Source organism: Hirundo rustica, chromosome 22 (assembly GCF_015227805.2).
Source record: "Hirundo rustica isolate bHirRus1 chromosome 22, bHirRus1.pri.v3, whole genome shotgun sequence".
In the NCBI taxonomy this organism is placed as follows: domain Eukaryota; kingdom Metazoa; phylum Chordata; class Aves; order Passeriformes; family Hirundinidae; genus Hirundo; species Hirundo rustica.
The window spans coordinates 3,149,324-3,167,805 of record NC_053471.1 but is presented as its reverse complement, the minus strand read 5'-3'; the positions used below and the strand labels follow the sequence as shown (position 1 = coordinate 3,167,805).

At 41.0% G+C, this 18,482-nt stretch overlaps 1 protein-coding gene across 2 annotated transcripts in view; it reads right to left on the bottom strand.

Annotated features, from left to right (window-relative positions):
* PRDM2 (PR/SET domain 2) overlaps nt 1-17,879 on the bottom strand; it is a 63,368-nt gene extending 45,489 nt beyond the window's left edge. For both annotated transcript variants that reach the window (XR_005703864.1, XM_040084339.1), the window contains exons 1-5: nt 17,801-17,879; nt 12,715-12,788; nt 5,860-5,977; nt 5,477-5,580; nt 1,781-1,933 (exon numbers count right to left, since the gene is read on the bottom strand). Coding sequence is in view for 1 of the 2 variants with exons in the window: in XM_040084339.1 (XP_039940273.1) it covers nt 1,781-1,933; nt 5,477-5,580; nt 5,860-5,977; nt 12,715-12,723 (384 nt within the window). In the remaining variant the exon portion in view is untranslated. The remainder of the gene's footprint in view (nt 1-1,780; nt 1,934-5,476; nt 5,581-5,859; nt 5,978-12,714; nt 12,789-17,800) is intronic.
* Nucleotides 17,880-18,482: the final 603 nt, after the last annotated feature.

The window sequence follows — 18,482 nt, the reverse complement described above, 5'->3', positions numbered from 1 at the left end:
ATTGAGATCAGGGAACAGGGAAGTTAAAGCAAATTTGGACTTTGTTATCTCAGCAATGAGACCTGGAAATCAGCCTGTTTAACTTACAAATTAAAAACCTACAAAAAGCTGAAGGAAACCTTGGGAAAAATAAGACCCCATGACTATACTTTGAATGCTTCAAGATAAAGCAGAACAAAATCACACACAAGCCACCTGAATTCTCCTTTGGGGGTAAATAAAACCTGTGTTGTTTATTTGTCAGCAAGTGGAATTCCCCTAAATTTATGAATTATGATAAAGATCAGGAAAGAACCATGTGTTCATACCTGGGCTGGTAAATTTACAGCAGGTTTGAAATGGCAGTGTAGAGATCCTAACATTATATGCAAAAGATAAGGACATTTAAGATGTTCTTCATTACACTCCCTCTTTTGTCTCAGTTAGCAGTAAGGTGTGACTGGGACAAGATTCATCAAGGTGCAAGAGACAACAGTCAAAGGAACAAAAGGGTATTCCAGTGCTGACACAAGATATTTGTTATTCTGTCAGCAGTGCTCAGCCTCTTTTAGCAGTACAGTTATTTTCCAAAGTGCAGTATCATCCATCAAATAATGAAGTTTAAACACATGAATGCTTGTCTCTGTCAGTGCTGAAACTTTTGCAGAAAAGACTCAATGAGAAATTTAAAATGTCAGAGTGACTCCAAAAGCACACCTATATTAATAAGTTAGTGGGACTGTGGGCAAATGCAGAGGAAATCCAAGATAAAATGTCCAGAGAAATCAAGGCTGGCTACAGAGTCATACTGGGAGCCTGCCTCTGCAAATAAACACTGCAGACAAAGCAGTAGTCTGTTTGGCAATAGTGAACCTCTACTTGAATGCCATTGCAAAGTTCAGAAAATGTTTAGAATGTTTCTTCAATTTAGCTTGAGTGCCCTAAAATATAACACTTACCTACTGCTGTACTGCTCCATAAATTTCAAAACTGCATGGGTCCAACTTATTCTTTTATTAAGCAAATAGCAGTCACTGACAGATACTGTTAGCCTCACAAGGAAATGGAAGGAACAGCAACAGTGCAAAAACGAAACTGCACATACCCCAAACTCCCCAAAGTATTTAAAATATAAAACTAAGTCAAGCTACACACCTCACTGCTAGGAGGTCTTGATCAGGGGCTCAAGAAATACTTTAAAGCCACAATATTCTTAACCTAACATGCTCCACCGTTATAGTTAAACCTTTTTTTTCTTGATTTTGAGATAAAATGCTCCAGGAATTACCCTCTTCTCTGCTTCCCCCTCACTCCCCGAACAAAACAAAAATGGTATAAAACCATGAGAAATAGTTTCATGGAGCTACCCACAAAAGAGTCTTGACAGCCAAACTTTGTCAAACAATGCACAGACCATAAAAATATCTGATTACTACAAAAACATCCTCAGCAGAAAGATTCTTGGTATCCACAAAACCAGAAAAACATATATTTCATATACTCTGTAGTTTTTCATTCTAGTTTGTATTGAATTTGGTGTTACAGCAAATCATTACCCAGTAAGAAAGACTCAAGTGTTTAAACATCCTGTAGTTTAACAGTAAAGCTAATGTCAACTGTATTGGCAGATTAAGCATTTATACCAATGATGTGTAGCATTTGCAGTGTTTTAAATATGTTTCATAAAATGTTTCAAACTCTGTTTAATATAAATAGTAAGAAAAAAGTTTTTTTAATAAAGCAGACTAAAAAGCATTAATAATAAAAGATAACAAAGCAGCAGCTGTTCAGACAGTGGTACCTTTAAACTCTTGTAGTAAATGGTCCTGTTGATTTCCAGAGGAAAGAGGTTCTGCTCCTTTCCTGAGCGGGCCCAGTTTATGTAGCGCAGCCAGTTGCCCTTCTCTGGGTCAGTGGCATCCACACACATCCAGCCCAGGTTGGGGTAGTACACCTGGGAGAGACAGGAGATACAGGGACACTGCTCACAGCACTAAAACACTGAATTTCACAGCCCAGGTTGGGGTAGTACACCTGGGAGAGACAGCAGACACAGGGACACTGCTCACAGCACTAAAACACTGAATTTCACAGCCCAGGTTGGGGTAGTACACCTGAGAGAGAGACAGCAGACACAGGGACACTGCTCACAGCACTAAACCACTGAATTTCACAGCCCAGGTTGGGGTAGTACACCTGAGAGAGAGACAGCAGACACAGGGACACTGCTCACAGCACTAAAACACTGAATTTCACAGCCCACGTTGGGGTAGTACACCTGGGAGAGAGACAGCAGACACAGGGACACTGCTCACAGCACTAAAACACTGAATTTCACAGCCCAGGTTGGGGTAGTACACCTGGGAGAGAGACAGCAGACACAGGGACACTGCTCACAGCACTAAAACTTTGAATTTCACAGCTACACAAAGCACTCCAAGTAGCAGCCAAGGCCAGAGACAACACAAAGGGCATGGCAGAGCCAGGGCTGGACTGGGGTAAAGTGTTGCTGCTCTTCTGCAATCCTTTAGAGAAACTGGTACAATTGGAAAAAAACCCACTCGTGGCCTGCAATCCCATCTCTGAAAGCTCTGGGCTCAAAAGCCAAAATCCTTAAAACATTTTACACTTTTTTTTCAGTTTGGCAAGCCTGAAATGATACTCTAGATTTTGCATTTAGTAAATTGACTGATTTTCAGATATGAAGGCCACAGAACTTTATTTATACCATCTGATGAATTGGAAGAAGTAACTATATCGAAGCTAGAAGCATTTGCTTTATTCAGAAAGATATGGGAAAGCATACTTTATATTTAATCTTTTTTTAGGGTATAAAAGAAATCTTGTGATCACCTTAAAAATATGACCATGTCAACAAAATTCTGCATGTTCCAAGATGCTGTGTAAATTCTTTGGTTTCTGCCCTTGGGGAAAAGGCTGACAAATACTCTCCTACGAAGGCACTGGTTTACATTTCCAGACAACTTGCAGTAAAGCAAGAAGGGGACTGACATCTCCACTATTTTCTGGTGACAGGTGACTCTGCTTCTCTTTCAAGATGTATAACATCTCCCACTCTTCTTATAATCCAAGTTAGATGCCTGTAAGAAGAGCTATCAGTGGGTATTTTTCCTTTTCTGCTTTTCTAAAAGTCCAAAAATCTACCGTGTTGTAGTCTTTTATTTTCTGATACTTTATAAGTAATTCCAAGGCTTTCCAAACTCTCCAATTTCAATCTCACATATACTTCTACAACAGTTTAGAAAAACCTCTACTTAATAAATTCAAATTTTTTGCGCTGATAATACTGTTGACTTAATAAAACAGAATTTTATCAATAAAAGTGAAGTTTTAATAAACATACAGCCATCTTAGTTTTTTTCCAAGTAGACAGAAAACATCTCCCTTACTTAAACTATTCCAGCATGGATTTCATCAGCTGACTTTTGAAAGAATGCTCAGCAGCACACCCAGTCCTCACAATATGAAAGCAAAGAGTCCCAGGTGAGACTGCCAAAGCAATTCTTTTGGTTAAAATGGGAGAGAAGAGCCAAAGAACGCTGTGGGAGAGCTAAACAGATATGACATCTATGTCTAAATGTAATTACTGATTACCTTTATATACATATATATAACATTACTGTGTTTTCATGTTACTTTATTATGGGTTTTCCACAAACTGAAATACTTTATTGCTTTTTTAATTTACCGAGTATTACAGTCTAATTTACAGAATATTGTTTGAAGGCCTTGTGCACTGTGAGAAAGAAAATAGCTCCAACTCCTCTTCATAACCTGGTGACTTTAAGTGATTCCTGTACCCACAATAAAACTCACTCAGCACAGCTGTGCCAGTCATTCTGAAACAGCATTTCCCTCCCTTTTCAGACATTTGTTCTCATTTTCCCAACTGTGGCTTTTCACCAGTGGAAAAGGAAAATGTGCTCTCTCCTCAGACACCAGAGGCATATACAGACACACACAACTCATCTTTTTCACAATGAGCCTCCGGTGTGAGAGCTCAAAAATCATTAAAATTGACTGGAGATGCCAGTTTTAGGAACCTTGTTTTTTATTCAGATTAATTTCACTAAAGAAGCAAATGGAACACTTGTGTAAAAGGTTGTTCCACAAGCTGAAGAGTCCATATACTGAACTGCTCCTACACACCACCATCCTTCTACAAACTGTATTTTCTAACAGTTGAGATTCCGGACTGGTTTCAGATATCAGCATATGAGACCAACTGTTGCAGTCTCATTTTAGTTGCTTTTTTTCCTAACTCTAAAATCACTATTAAAGCAACACACAATTACTCTGGAATCTAATAAGGCTTCCCATTATCACCTGCATTGCAAACCAGGAAACTCTGAAACAGCTGACTCACAACTACCATTTCTCAACACAGACTGCAAAAACATCCACCATGAACATTCAGCATCCAGCACTGACAAACACAATTTTTAAGTCAATAATTTACTCAACTGATTCAATCTCATCAAATGTTCCTGTAACAGATCAAACCTGGAGATACCTTATGCAGTGGAGTTTGTGATAGCATGAGCTCAGTGCAACTAACATTATACTTGAAAACTGTATTGCTTTTCTAAAGGGTAATTTACATTTATGGGAATGTCCTAGATCAATTCCTCTGATAGAGGTTAACTCTAAGCTCTGTGCATGTTTTAAGTGTTTTAGGGAGTTCCATTTTTGCGAGCAAGGAGACAGAAGGATGGATGACCATTATCAGTGTCTTTAGCCTAAAAATCCACGTTCCAGAACATTCTACGTCACAGTTTCTCCACCCCTCCCCTGCTTGACTATTCACTACAGTAAAACCATGCCCTGTGTTTGTCTTCAGAAAGACTGAAGAAGTCTTTGGAAGTCTTTATAAACTGCCTTAAAGACACTGTAGGTAGGATTCAGCTCCAGATTATGACATTTACATTTTGAAATCAACATAATATCCAAGGTCTCCTGACTACCAGTGGAGCTTCCAGAGCTGTTCAGCTGCCCAGACGGCACTTGCTTCAAGGCAACCCAGCACAAGAAATGCTGCAACACTTGAGAACTCTTACAAAAACTCCAAAAGCTGGTCTTCCAAGAGCTAAATGAGGAGGAGTGATGTGACTTCCTTAAGAGATTCCATATCCTCCTAATTTCCCTAAATTCACAGGCAGTTGACAGCACTCAGTTGCACTCAGGGTTCAATCCAACAAAGCAAAGATCAGCAACAAACTCTTAAGGGCAGCTGTGATCCACAGGCAGCATGTAAGAAATATAGCAATTTCAAACAATGCCAGTGGTTTATAAATCTTTGTAATTCAGAACAGTTGTTCCATCCAAGTGTCTATAAATAACTGTTAGAAACGGCAATAATAGATGGCAATTACCTGACATCAAGTTTATTTCTAAAATATCTGGAAAAGGTAAAGGCTAAATACAAAATATTGACCTGGTGACAGGCACATTTTTCCATTTACAAGCTGTTTCTTACCTCCCACATGTAGACATTGCTCTTAACTTGAGACCTTTTTTTCTTGTCACCAACAAATGGTCCAAACTTCTTGCCTTTCAAAATTGCCTTTGTTGCCCAGACACCTGAGGAGACACGTACCAGGAGTTAAATCTAATTAGTTAAATCTAATCCAAGTTATTCCAAGCAAACCTTCTACTCAAAATCCTAATTTCTTAAGATCATTACATGTGTCTGTCTTGGACTGGGAAGCTGTCCACACTTCCCAAGAGGAATTATTTCAGACAAATACACCAGACATCATCTCTACGCAGCACAGGAGGGCACCAGGCTTTCACAGCAACTCCAATTTATGTGAGCTACTGTAAAAATCTTCCTTCTCTTTTCACAGCTGTAGCACTCACCAAGCCGAGTCTTGTCAACAGCAGATGGGAAGAGCCTCACGTCCTCAGGAAGGCCCCTAAGCACGTGCTCAGGAACATCATCCAAGGTCTCCACAGCAACAGGGGTGTCAGTTGTGCTCTACAAGTCAAGAAGCCAACCAACATTAACAAAACAACTACACAACAGGCGATTAACCCACATGAACTTCAAAACCTTCTGAACTGCAATTAAAGTAAAATTTCCAAATTCACAGCACTGAGGATAATTTCACATATATTAGCAATTGTTCATTTCCCTCTTTCAAAGAATGATTTCCAGGCATACTCAACCTAATCAGTCCCCCAAAACCAATCTAAAATAGTTTCTTATCTTGCCTTATGTGACAAAGTGCCCCTTGTGAGAAAGACTAAGAAGTAACTTCAGGAGAAAACCAAACTCAAAGCTCCAAGAAGTGCATACAGTTCAGAAATCTGAAAAGTTACTTGTTCTGCTGACTGAAGTGAGCGTGTTGCAGTAAATTAACCACTCCAATGCAGACACAAACTTGCACCTGGGATATACCATCCACTTTGCTCCAGACCTTGCCATTTGGGATATTCCATCCACTCTGCTCCAGATCCTGCCATTTGGGATATACCATGGCCACTCTGCCCCAGATCCTGCCATTTGGGATATTCCATCCACTCTGCCCCAGATCCTGCCATTTGGGATATTCCATCCACTCTGCCCCAGACCCTGCCATTTGGGATATACCATGGCCACTCTGCCCCAGATCCTGCCATTTGGGATATTCCATCCACTCTGCCCCAGACCCTGCCATTTGGGATATACCACGGCCACTCTGCCCCAGATCCTGCCATTTGGGATATACCATGGCCACTCTGCCCCAGATCCTGCCATTTGGGATATACCATGGCCACTCTGCCCCAGATCCTGCCATTTGGGATATACCATGGCCACTCTGGCACGATGCTCTGCCTGGAAGCAAAGTCATCAGTGGTGAATGGAGGGGGGTGGGGTCATGCTGCTTTTGGTGCTGAAAGCTAAAACCAGGCAGAGTCATCAATCCCAAAGTTAAACACCCTGAGGGTGAGGAGATGTGGCAGAGCTGACTAAATACCTGATGAAGGAATAGACAGTGATACCACTGATAACCTGCCTAAAGCTGCTGAGCTGGCACAGCTGCCTGGGGACACCTGACTGACAGTCCAGCACTTCACCCTGGAAAAGCCAGACCCACTTTGGAACAGGTTCTTCTAACAGAACCCTTCTTGCAGTGTGTGTGGAGATTCCTCCCCGGGCTGGGGACGCCCCTCAAGGGCATCTTTAAAACCCATCCAGTGCCATGGGCAGGGACACCTTCCACTGTCCCAGGGTGCCCTGTCCAGCCTGGCCTTGCACACTTCCAGGGATCCAGGGACAGCCACAGCTTCTCTGGGAAATCTGTGCCAGGGCCTGCCCATCTTCACAGACAAGTCCTTCCCTAGAATCCAAATCTACTCTGTCAGCATGAAGCCATTCCCCCTTGTCCTGTCACTACAGTTCTTGGTGATTAAACTGTGGGCATGTCAAGTTTACTGCTCTGCAACAAAGAGATTAAGCCAAAAGCAGCTTTTAAAGAGAATAAAAGGATTTTAATAGTAATTATTTCAGTATCATAAATGTTACTCATGTTTCCTACATCAAGTAACAACTCAGGACTTCAGCCAGCAGCTTATAATTAATACAAGTTTTAAGATATTTTTATATTAAAGTTTGATAGGCAACATAAAGCTAATAATTTATTTACTGTCCAGTAAGTGATTAGTTCCATTTTATGAAGCCTCCGAGGTTCAATATTATTCTTATAGTATTATCCATACTATTACTACTCACACGTGTCATAAAACAACTTGCTCCCTATTACCCACTTACAATTAACAAAACACCATTTCTGATAGAAATGACCAGAATTTCAAAGGTACAAGAATGCAAAATTTCCTATAAAATCTGTCCACATTCTGAAAGAACTGTGCTTAGTGAAAACTGAGCCTTTATCGAACCACATGCCCTAAAATAACTCCCAGCCTTCTGATATGGAACTCTAATCATTCTGGTCAGGAGCAAACACTGGTGGTAATGGCAGGAACAACTCTAATATTAAGGATGTTGTACTTGACCTCTGAACCCATCTTTAGGAAGAGGTTAAACTGAGAAATTTTTCCAAATAAACTTTTATTTTTTTGGAAATGATTCTGGCTTTTATCTATAACCATAAAGCAGAGATACAATAGTAGTTTTCACATACTGAATAATAAACTACTGAGTAATACTCAGTGTACTTTTCAGTGAGTACTTTCGAAATATGCTGAAAGGTTACTGGAAATATATTTTAAAATGCATCTCAATATGCTATCAAATTCCAATTTTTTTCCCTCTAAAGCAAAACAGATAAAGTTTTTCAGCCCTTGCTCCTCAGCAGTCTTTGTCAGGGTGCTGCTATGGCAATCATTCACTACATTTGAAAACCCAATTTGCTAAGTGGAGTTAAAGAACAAGCCTTCTGCCAGTTTTAATTGCAACAACGAGGAAAAATATAAAACTGGAGTCAGAGCAAGGTTATTCTAGTGCTGCTTTCATAAGCCTTAACAGCTGCACAGAGCTCCAAGAGCTGTTTGTAAGGGAGAAAGACCCCCAAATTGGAAACTATGGAAGGGAGAGAATGCCAGAAATCCCTTCCCATCCAAGAGTGTAGACACCAGGGATGAATACTTATTCATTAGTTAGAATAGCTGAAGTCTATTCAAAGCAGAGCAAAGCTTTATTTTGCTCTACCAGCAACCCAAAAGGAAAAACACTGATGAAAGCAGACTGATTTTCAGACATCTGTTTGCCTTGAACTGATAGGCAAGAAGCCACGTCTCAGCTGAAAAAGAAACACGCTCTTCTCAGCATATCAAAGAAACCTAAACATCTTCTCAGTACATTACCCCAGGATTTCACCAGGGGAGAAACAAGCTTGTTTTCCCCAGTGGTTTCTAACAAGTTATATACAGAAATAGAAGAGGGTGGCTGACAACTCTCAGAATGGTTCACTTCCAGTTTCAAGCTAAAAGTGGAATTTTTTTCAGCTGGGTTTCATTTGGGGGTCTGATTTTTTTGGAGAGTCTTGGTTTTGGTGTGGGGTTTTGATGAGCAGTAAAAAATCTGAAATCTCAACCCTGCAAATTAATTTTAACCTATGAAAACAGACTCAACTGATTCAGACAGAAGTGTACAGCACTGTGATACATCTTTGATTTTCTTGGTATATTCCTTATTAGTCCTTTTAACTGTGAATATCCCCAAACTGTTCCACCATTTAAGAAGTGTATTTGCATGGAGTAGTATACAATCAGAATTTTATTATGCATCTACCTACATAAATCAGAGCTTAGCAGGACATCCAGAGAACACAACAGACTCATCCAACACTTGTCATATTAATGGATTTCACGAGTACTAGAAAATTGGGTATGGCCTTTACACAACAAAACATTTCACACCTCAAATGAATGGTAATAAGCAATCAAATTCAAAACAGTAAAATAAATAATTTAGTTCAGTCAAATCAGTGCAATCTCTTTTTATTTGCAATTTAGATGTAGCTACTTGAAACTTTTTCCAGATCACAACTTGTCCCGAAGCAATGTCTGTTTACCAAAAAGAAATACTGTATTCCAATCACTTTTCAAACAAAACTTAACAATCACATTTAAATTTATTTTTCTGTTTACAAAATTCGCCTCTTGATAAGGGTAGTGCACTTGTGCATGTCCTACAGCCAACTCTGGCATTTATCTCAAGCCTTAACACAGTATTTTTCACTCCTTCCAAGGCTGCAATTTTGAATATAAAAATCACCTGAAGCTTATTTCACTTTTAAGCTTCTTACTCTGAAGTTCATCAGAAAATTACATTCTAGAATTTAAATCAGGTAGTATGAACTGACTTTGGAACAAAGCCAAAGGATCATTTGAGGGCTGAAGTGGTGCTTTAACTGAAACAATCTTTTCCTATTTGCATCAAATCTAGAATCCAGACACTCTGACAGTACCTTTTAACACATTAAGCAACTTTTCACACCGCTTTCAACATAATTGTACTCGTGAACCAACCACAGATTAGTCTACAATGTCACAAACAGTATTTAATCCGAGTAGAAAAGGCACCTGCAACAAGATATTTACAGGTGATAAAAGAGTGAAAAGGAAAGAAACCATCCTGAACTGTGCAACGAATGACAGACAGCCAGTTAGTGTCATGTTAGGGTGGAAACGGGATTAGGATAAATGAGAAGATAAAAGAAAGAGGGAGGGAGGGAGGGAGGGGGAAGATGGCAGAGAAGTTAAGTAGTTGAGGAAGGGTACTTGTGCCAGCCAGCACAGGAAAGCAGACACGTCTCTCCTCGTCCAGGCACCTTAGCTATCCCTCTTTGCACAGCATTTGTGTGCTTGGAAGTTAAAGACGTATTGGAAGTACTTGAAATAATCATTGAAAAATTCAGAAGGAATGGGGGGATAAGTTTCAGTACAAGTGCAGGTATCCTCTGCTCCTGTACTCCCCAGCATTTTTTAAGTAACTGCCCATGCTGTTTTCCCAGCAGAACCCAAATTCCTCCTACTCTGTCTTACTGCAGTCTGAGATAATGCTACCAATCAAACCCCAGGTTTGCTTGGGGTTTTTAAAATAAATTATTCAGCTACTCTGATGAATTAATTTACATAATTAGAGGAGGAGCTCCTTTTAAAAGAGGACACATACTGTCTGTCCTGGGACAGCAATCTTCCAAGAAACCCAAAATCATGAACTCCAATAACAAATGGGGTTTTCTTTAATCCTTCTTCTCCTTAGAACAAGAAGGCCGTATCAAAGAATTTAAGAAAAGGTTTTCCTTCACTACTTCAAGATTTCTGTGGGATAAACCACAAAGCTAACAGTCTTTTCATAGAAACCAAATCAACACCAGCCCAGTTAGTATCATGGTCACCAAAGTCACACCAAAAGCAGAGACAAGCAGAATGAAAGAAGTATGAGAACAAACCACTTGAAAGATGTTTGGCATCAGGCAAGAACATTTCTTATACAGACCTGGCACTACAACTTGTCAACAGTGAATGAAATGACAAGGGCACTGCAAGAAAAAACACCACAGGGTTGATGCTAAATACACACTTAATATGAATGGTCAATGAACAATTAAAAGCCACGTGGGCTCCATGTGCTTTGGGAACCAAAGGTGAAAGCCAGAAACGCCGAGGAGGACCCTAAGGTGTTGTAAGAACTCCCTGAGGAAGGGTCACCTCACCCATCACAGCACATCATAAATGAGACCAGCTTTTGATACAGCTTTTGATTTAATTCTAGAAACAAATTGGGGCATAGGAACACAACAACAGACAGGACAGGAGGGGACATGGACACACACATGGGAAGGAAGCAGACAATAGTGACAATTACAGATGAGGCTCTACAGTTTTCAGAGTTGTAGCAGAATCCAAAGCTTATTGGAATGACTAATAAGGCAGGATTATTCCTCAAGCAGACAGAGCAATAGGCTGCTGGCTTTGTGCCACTGAGTGCATCAAAACAAATCTTACAGTTGAAAAGATTTCAATTCTCAATAGAAATTTTGAAGCAGCAGTTAACCCTGCTCCCCAAACCAGACTACTAATGCTTAATGCAAATGTAATTTCTATTTTATATCTATAATTCATATTTTTCTACAGATATAATACAATTATATTTTTTCACAATACACACTTCAATGCTCTGATAGAGATCATATTTTACTTTTTACCTTTTTTATATATGTACAAATATATTTAAGACTTTTTACTTTAAACCAGAGAAAAAAAGCAACAGGACACATCCCACCAACCTATTCCATGCTGCAATTACTTATGCATATACCTCTATGACTTCACAGAAAACACGCTTCAGCAAATGCTAACTGTACTCAGGCCTGCTGCTGATCAAATAAGGATAATAAAAGCACACATTAGCTACAGGCTTTGAAGTATACAGAGCATTTTATACAACTGTGTACTGTGGTTGTCTCTGACTCATAAAGCTTCTGTTCACGGCTGACTTTTCCAGCAGAGTGAAAATGGCTTTGCTGCAGCGTGACATCCTATGGTCCCATTCCCATGCCAAAGGGGCTCGGTAAGATCAGCCAGAGAGAGGGGAGGACTTGTCAGAAAATCTGAGGCAACATTTTTCTATATCTCTAAGTAACACAATGGTGTGTGACAGACAAACTGATGGCCAATTCCTGCTTGGATAAACAAATGCAGAAAAAAATGCTGCACAGTTGGTGCTGATTAGAACAACACCCTCCAGTCAGGACACTCGTGACTCCACACATCAGAGTGCTGCTCCACAAAGGAAATGTGCTTTCCCAGTCTTTCTACTTGGTTCCAGGAGAAACAATTCAGATCCAAGAAAAGTGTGACATTTCCCAATCAATCAATTTGTGGCAGATTGTTTACTGCACATTTGAAAAAGGAGTGTTATTATAAAAGGATTTTAAAAAATGGAAGCCTTCAATTTTCAAACCACTTTTATAAGGAACTGAATTATTACATACAGCTTCAGAAGGAAATAGAATTTTCTGGAGAGGTGTTCTTAGAAGAGGTGCCAGGAGTAATAACTCACACACTGCTAAAGGGAATTCACAAAAACCTCAAATCCATGAAATAACAGACATCTCACAAGCATACCTGCTGCAGAGTGGATGATTATGAAATTTAATGAGACCGAAGATTTTAAAGAACTTTTTTTAGTGGATGATTTACTTTTCTTATTAATAATTAACTGTTCTAAGTATTTTGATAAAGTCTTACATTTCTACTCACCTGATTCATTTTGAATTCCTGTTGTGTTCTGGAAAGATACACACAACACAGAAACTCCTTTGATTACATGAACCCTAAAAAGAAAAACAGACAATTGTAATATGTACCTATGTAAAAATTTACATTGAACTGAAAATATACACAGAGCTGTAGCTTCTCTTCCTAAATCATCTGCAGAAAAGGAGCATTTTATTTTAGAAAAAATCTGCTCCAAGCTACAGTTTTGTTATTACAGCTCACATGTGTCTGAATAATCTCAAGATGGATATCTAGCATTAATCTTTTTCCTACTTTAAATGATGATGTGCTCAGGTAAGATGGTTCCATTTATTTTTTAAAGTAAGTTAGTTTGCTCAAGATTGAGTACTTTTAAGAACTTTAGAAGTCAGATCTCCTTAGAATTTTACATCAAAGCATTATGGAAGGCCTTATGTGGTTTTCAAATTTAAAAAATGCACGTATTGAGTCTTTACTCTTCTATATTAGAAACAGGAAAATATTCCTTAAATTGAGCTGCATTGAGGTATTTTATTACACTAATGCATTTTACATTCCTATTTAATAAAAGCCTGAGATTTCAAAAGGTATCTGAAAAAATTCCTAGTTCAAGTAGGCATCAAATTTGGAAACTCACGACTTGATGAAAAATTAATCAGAATGATTAATTGCACTGGAAAATAAATAAAATTAATGCTGTACAGAGTCTTGTGTGCAGCCACTAGTTTCCTTTCTACCTAAAGTGAAACATTGTAAGAACAGAAGTAACTCTAACAGTAAACTTGGTGTTCAACTTTTGGTACACATAGTTCAACAAACTCCAGAAAATATGAAACTAATTCTACAACTGCTGCCCCAACATGAGTTCCCAGCACGATCAGTGAGTACCACCAAGGTCTTTACTCTCATCCCTGCAAGCAGGAACAAGCTCTGACTCCACACACGAATGAATTCCCGGTTACACGCGGTCAGGTCCTACGCAGGATTTCCCAGAGAAGCCCTGAGGAAAACCACACTGCTCAGATGGGTCACCAGGAGAATCTGTCATCTCTTAAAGCCACAAAATCAGTTTTAAAGTCAACAATAGTTGACAACTGCATCAGTACTTTGAAAAAGTCACTCAGCAGCTATTTTCAACTATTTTCATCCAATCTTTCCTCCAAACTCAAAGGCAACATAACCTAACCTATTAAAGACCTGAATATCGTTAATAACATTTACCACACTGAACTTCAGCCAGTAACTGACAGCCCAAAGAAAAGAACAATAAAGGTTCTATCCCAAAAGTGAATCACATACACAAGCAAACTGAATTTCTGAAAGTAATTTTCAGAAAACATTGCCAAGTCATACTGATTTTAAACTACTATTCATTGCTCTAGCTCATGAGCACAAAAATACTGCACACTTACTCAAGACATTAAAGCATCTGGTAAACAAAGAAGAGAAAGAAGCTTTACTGCATCATCTTATCTTAGAGTTTCAGAAAAATTTCTTTTTTCTGAAAGGCTCAGTTTTAAGCAACAAATTATATTTATTCATATAAGAACATACAAGGCATTTGTATTTAAGGAAACAATGTGGTCTCTAAAACAAAATGCTTAAGGCAAAAAGTATTTTGGCTTTATTTCTGAATCTATGCTTCTGAATTTTAAATATTCCCTTAGAAAACCTATAACTTGTTAGGAATAAAGTCTGCAAACAAAAGCAAGTCATTTTATTCAAAACCAGCATTGCAGATCATCCCCTTCCAACTCAATCTGACTGAAACAGACGAGCAAGCATTCCTAGGTTTTACTAAGTAGACTATCTTTTGCTTTTATAAGCCATATTTATCATTTCTGTATGTGGGGTTTTTTTAAATCCCAGAATCAAAGAGCGTTTTGAAAGAGAATGCTGTTTGCTGCTTCCAATTCAGAGGAAGGAAAAACCAGGCATGAGAGTATCAATCCTATTTTGGAAGCTGAAAATGGGACATGCATTACGTCACTGCTCCAGTAAAAACACGTCCATTACAGAACCAGGGACAACTTGAAAGTCTCCACAGCCGGTTTTCCTAATGACCGGGGTTCAGGCTGGGATACTGCACAGCTCTTGGCTTTGTTTTACTCTCTAACTGCAGCACATGGCCATTTCCTAAACATCAGGACATCTACATGTTTTCAATTCAATACTGCAATACTCCTGTCCACAAATTTTCCATGCATTAGGTGAAATAAAGTTAAAAACACATAGTTCATGTTAACTCTGAAAGATTAAAATATGCATGTGATAGGGCATCCTGCTTCTATGTCACTTAAATATAAAGACATTTTCAGTTACACAAGGCTGCCTAAATAAGAACAGAGAAAAAATGGGCAATGATTTTCTGAACACTAATATCTATTACCTATTGTCCAGTAAGAAAAAAGGCTTTGCTTACTGCCACGTAACCAAATAAACTGTTACACCTCAGGAAGGTTTAGTCAGGTAACCAAGATAATAAGCCAAGAAATCACCAACACAACACAACCCCTAATTTTATTAATTAAACAGCAACTAGTCAAGAGAAGTCAACAGAAAATAACAAGTCTCTAACAAGTGCAAATATGCAGAAATACCATTCCAATATTCAGATATGAGTGCACTTTAATTTGACTTGCAAACGCAGTAAAACCCAAGAAAAATTTTCTCAGGTAAGTACACTGCTGATTTACTACTATGTGAAAAAGACAATTTCAGTCATTTTTTACCACACAGGACTCATCCTCCCACTTTTGACTACAGCCTGTTTTATACAGAGGCAGAGATGAAATATTTTTCAGCTCATTCTCAGTGGAGAAAAAACACATTGGTAAAAGAAATTATGTCATTTGGGGGGTTAAGTATCATATCTGCCCTTTCCATGCAAATAAGTTCAACAGTAAAGATATTGCAGTACTTTAAACAGGTTTGTCAAAGCAGGAGTACATTATTGGTCATCTCTAAACCTCTCTGAATTTCTGCTTCCAACAGAGAGACACCCAGTAAGCAGCATCTCCCTTTCACACACTTCATATTAGTTGTTTATCCCTAAGGATCAAGGCTTTTGTGTGCAACAGTGAAACGGAGATATCACTGCACTGCAGTATGAACTTCCAGAGCCATTTCAGTTCTGACAGAAAAAAGATATTCTGCTTTAATTCTCTTCCATTCTCAAGCAAATTTTCAATAGTAAAAAATAGATGTGTTACACAAATGCATGGAAGTGCCTGAACATTCTTCCCCACCTTCCATGCTGCACTGGTAGAAAGCTGCTCTTTGGATTCCCATAAAACAGGCACCAACTCAGGAACCTACAAACACCATACTTATGGCATTTCTAGCAAAGATACTGCATCCAAAGTGATGATCTGCCCTTTAATTAACATAACTAGGGTTTCACTGTAAGTGCAACTTATTTTTATGGTCTATGCTATGGACTGTGGAGGCACTGCTGTCCCAGCAAATCCTGGGAGCCACATCCTTGAAAACCAACAGGTACCTCCATATGGGTCTCACTGCCGTCTCTGCAAGTCCAAAAGTTCTTTTGTTTCTTACAAGTTGCTCCCTCATCTATCAGTGATGCAGATCTCCATCTGAGAAGTGCCAGTGCTCTCACTGATTCACCACTCTGCTTTTCTGCAGTTGGAAGAGCTGGAAATCTCTACGCTCTGAATTCTTAACATGCCCATCATTTTTACTGAAATGCTGCAGGTGTCAGAAGGCAACAATACAGAATCATGGACTGGCTTGGGCTCGAAGAGACCTTAAAGCTCATCCAGTCCACCCCCTGCCATAGGCAGGGACACCTTCCACTATCTCAGGGTGCTCCAAGCCTTGTCCAACCCAGCCTTGGACACTTCCAGGGATGGGGCAGCTTCTCTGGGCACCCTATGCCAGGGCCTCCCCACCCTCATGGGGCACAATTTCTTCCATATATCTAACCTAAACTTCCCCTCGTTCCGTTTGAAACCATTACTTCTTGTCCTAACGCTACAGTTCCTGGTGAGGAACATAATTACATGCTATGCTGCTGCACATGCTCTCCCATTACCCTAATCTATTTAGTAGATTTGAATAAGCTGGAAAAGACTTTGCATCCAAATAACACACTCAAAGTCCAGAGCACAGACTGGGAACAGCAAACTGGTGCAGCATGAGAAGCACAAGCAGCCCTGTGCTCTCTAGAGCTGTCCACTGCTGCTCACTCAAATGTGAAATAAGAAAAATAGTTCTCTTGCCACTGAATGATCATTTAGCAGGTGCAGCCATATCACCTTCTCTTCCTCCTCAACAGCTGAAAATAACTTAAAGTTTTCTTTACTGCTTAGGATGGAAATTCTGCAGCTTCATATGAATTTGAAACCACTGGAAACTTCATTGAATACTTCAGCTACCTGTCCGTGAGATGGTTATCAGCAATGCTCCGCAAGCTGCTCTGGCTTCAAATAAAAAAATGCACTTAAGATACATCTCTTGAGCTTTTCTAAATGTCTTGCATGAATATTTTTCGTCTCACCCCAAAATATGTCTCCCCCACTGTACCATCATGAATTATCCTCCGACTTAGAAGAATAATTCACAGATGAACGTTTCCAGTGAAGGAACTAATTCCGGAGTTAATTCCTTCAATCCCTGCTCACTCAGGTCGGTAAAACGTGACCTGAAGGAGCCTTGGGGCCTGCGAAGCGCCAGAACTTCTGAAGACAGTTTGAAAGAGCACAGTTCTCTCAGCATCGGGCTGGCAGCGGGCAGGAGCCAGCCGACGCTTCCGAGGCAGCATTTTCAAGATAAAAAAAAAATTGAAAAAGCCGCCCAGGGGACGGAGCATCCTCCTCCAACCGGCCTCCCTCGCCATCCTCCGCCCTCGCTTCCCTTCCCCGAGGCGCTCCCACGTCCCGGCGGGTACAGGTCCCGCACCTGCCGCCGCTGCCCTCACGCCCCCGGCCGCCGCCTCCCCGCGGACCCCGGGGCGGCTCCGCACCCGCAGCAGCCTCCGCGGGCCGCCCTCCCCGCGCCGCCGGCTCTGCCCTGCGCCCGCCCGGCCCGGCCCGGCCGCGCCCGGTGGCTCCCGCCGCCCGCCGCTCACCCGGGCCCCGCTGGCGGCGGAGCGGCCTCAGCGCCGGCACCGTCCGGGCGCCATCTTGTCTCCAGCCTCGGAAGTGACGTTGGGGGGAGGCCGCGGGCAGGGCCCGCCGCGGGACCCCCGGAGCCCCGTCCTGCCCCTCAGCGCCTTCGTCCCCCTCATCGCCTTCATCCCGCTCATCCTGCTCATCGCCCTCATCCCCAACAGCCCCTTCCTGCCCCTCAGCGCCTTCGTCCCCCTCATCGCCCTCATGCCGCTCATCCCGCTCATCGCCCTCATCCCCAACAGCCCCTTCCTGTCCCTCACCGCCCTTGTCCCCCTCATCGCCTTCATCGTCCTCATCCCGCTCATCGCCCTCATCCCCAGGAGATCTTTCCTGCCCCTCAGCGCCTTCGTCCTCCTCATCGCCTTCGTCGTCCTCATCCCGTTCATCGCCCTCATCCTCAACAGCCCCTTCCTGCCCCTCGCCGCCCTCGTCCCCCTCATCGCCTTCATCATCCTCATCCCCCTCATCATCCTCATCCCCCTCATCATCCTCATCCCCAACAGCCCTTTCCTGCCCTTCATCCCCCTCATCTCCAACATCTCCACCATCTCCAACATCCCCAACACCAACTTTCTGCACTTGATCGCCTTCACCCCCTCATTGCCTTCATCGTCCTTACCCCCCTCATTGCCGTAGTTC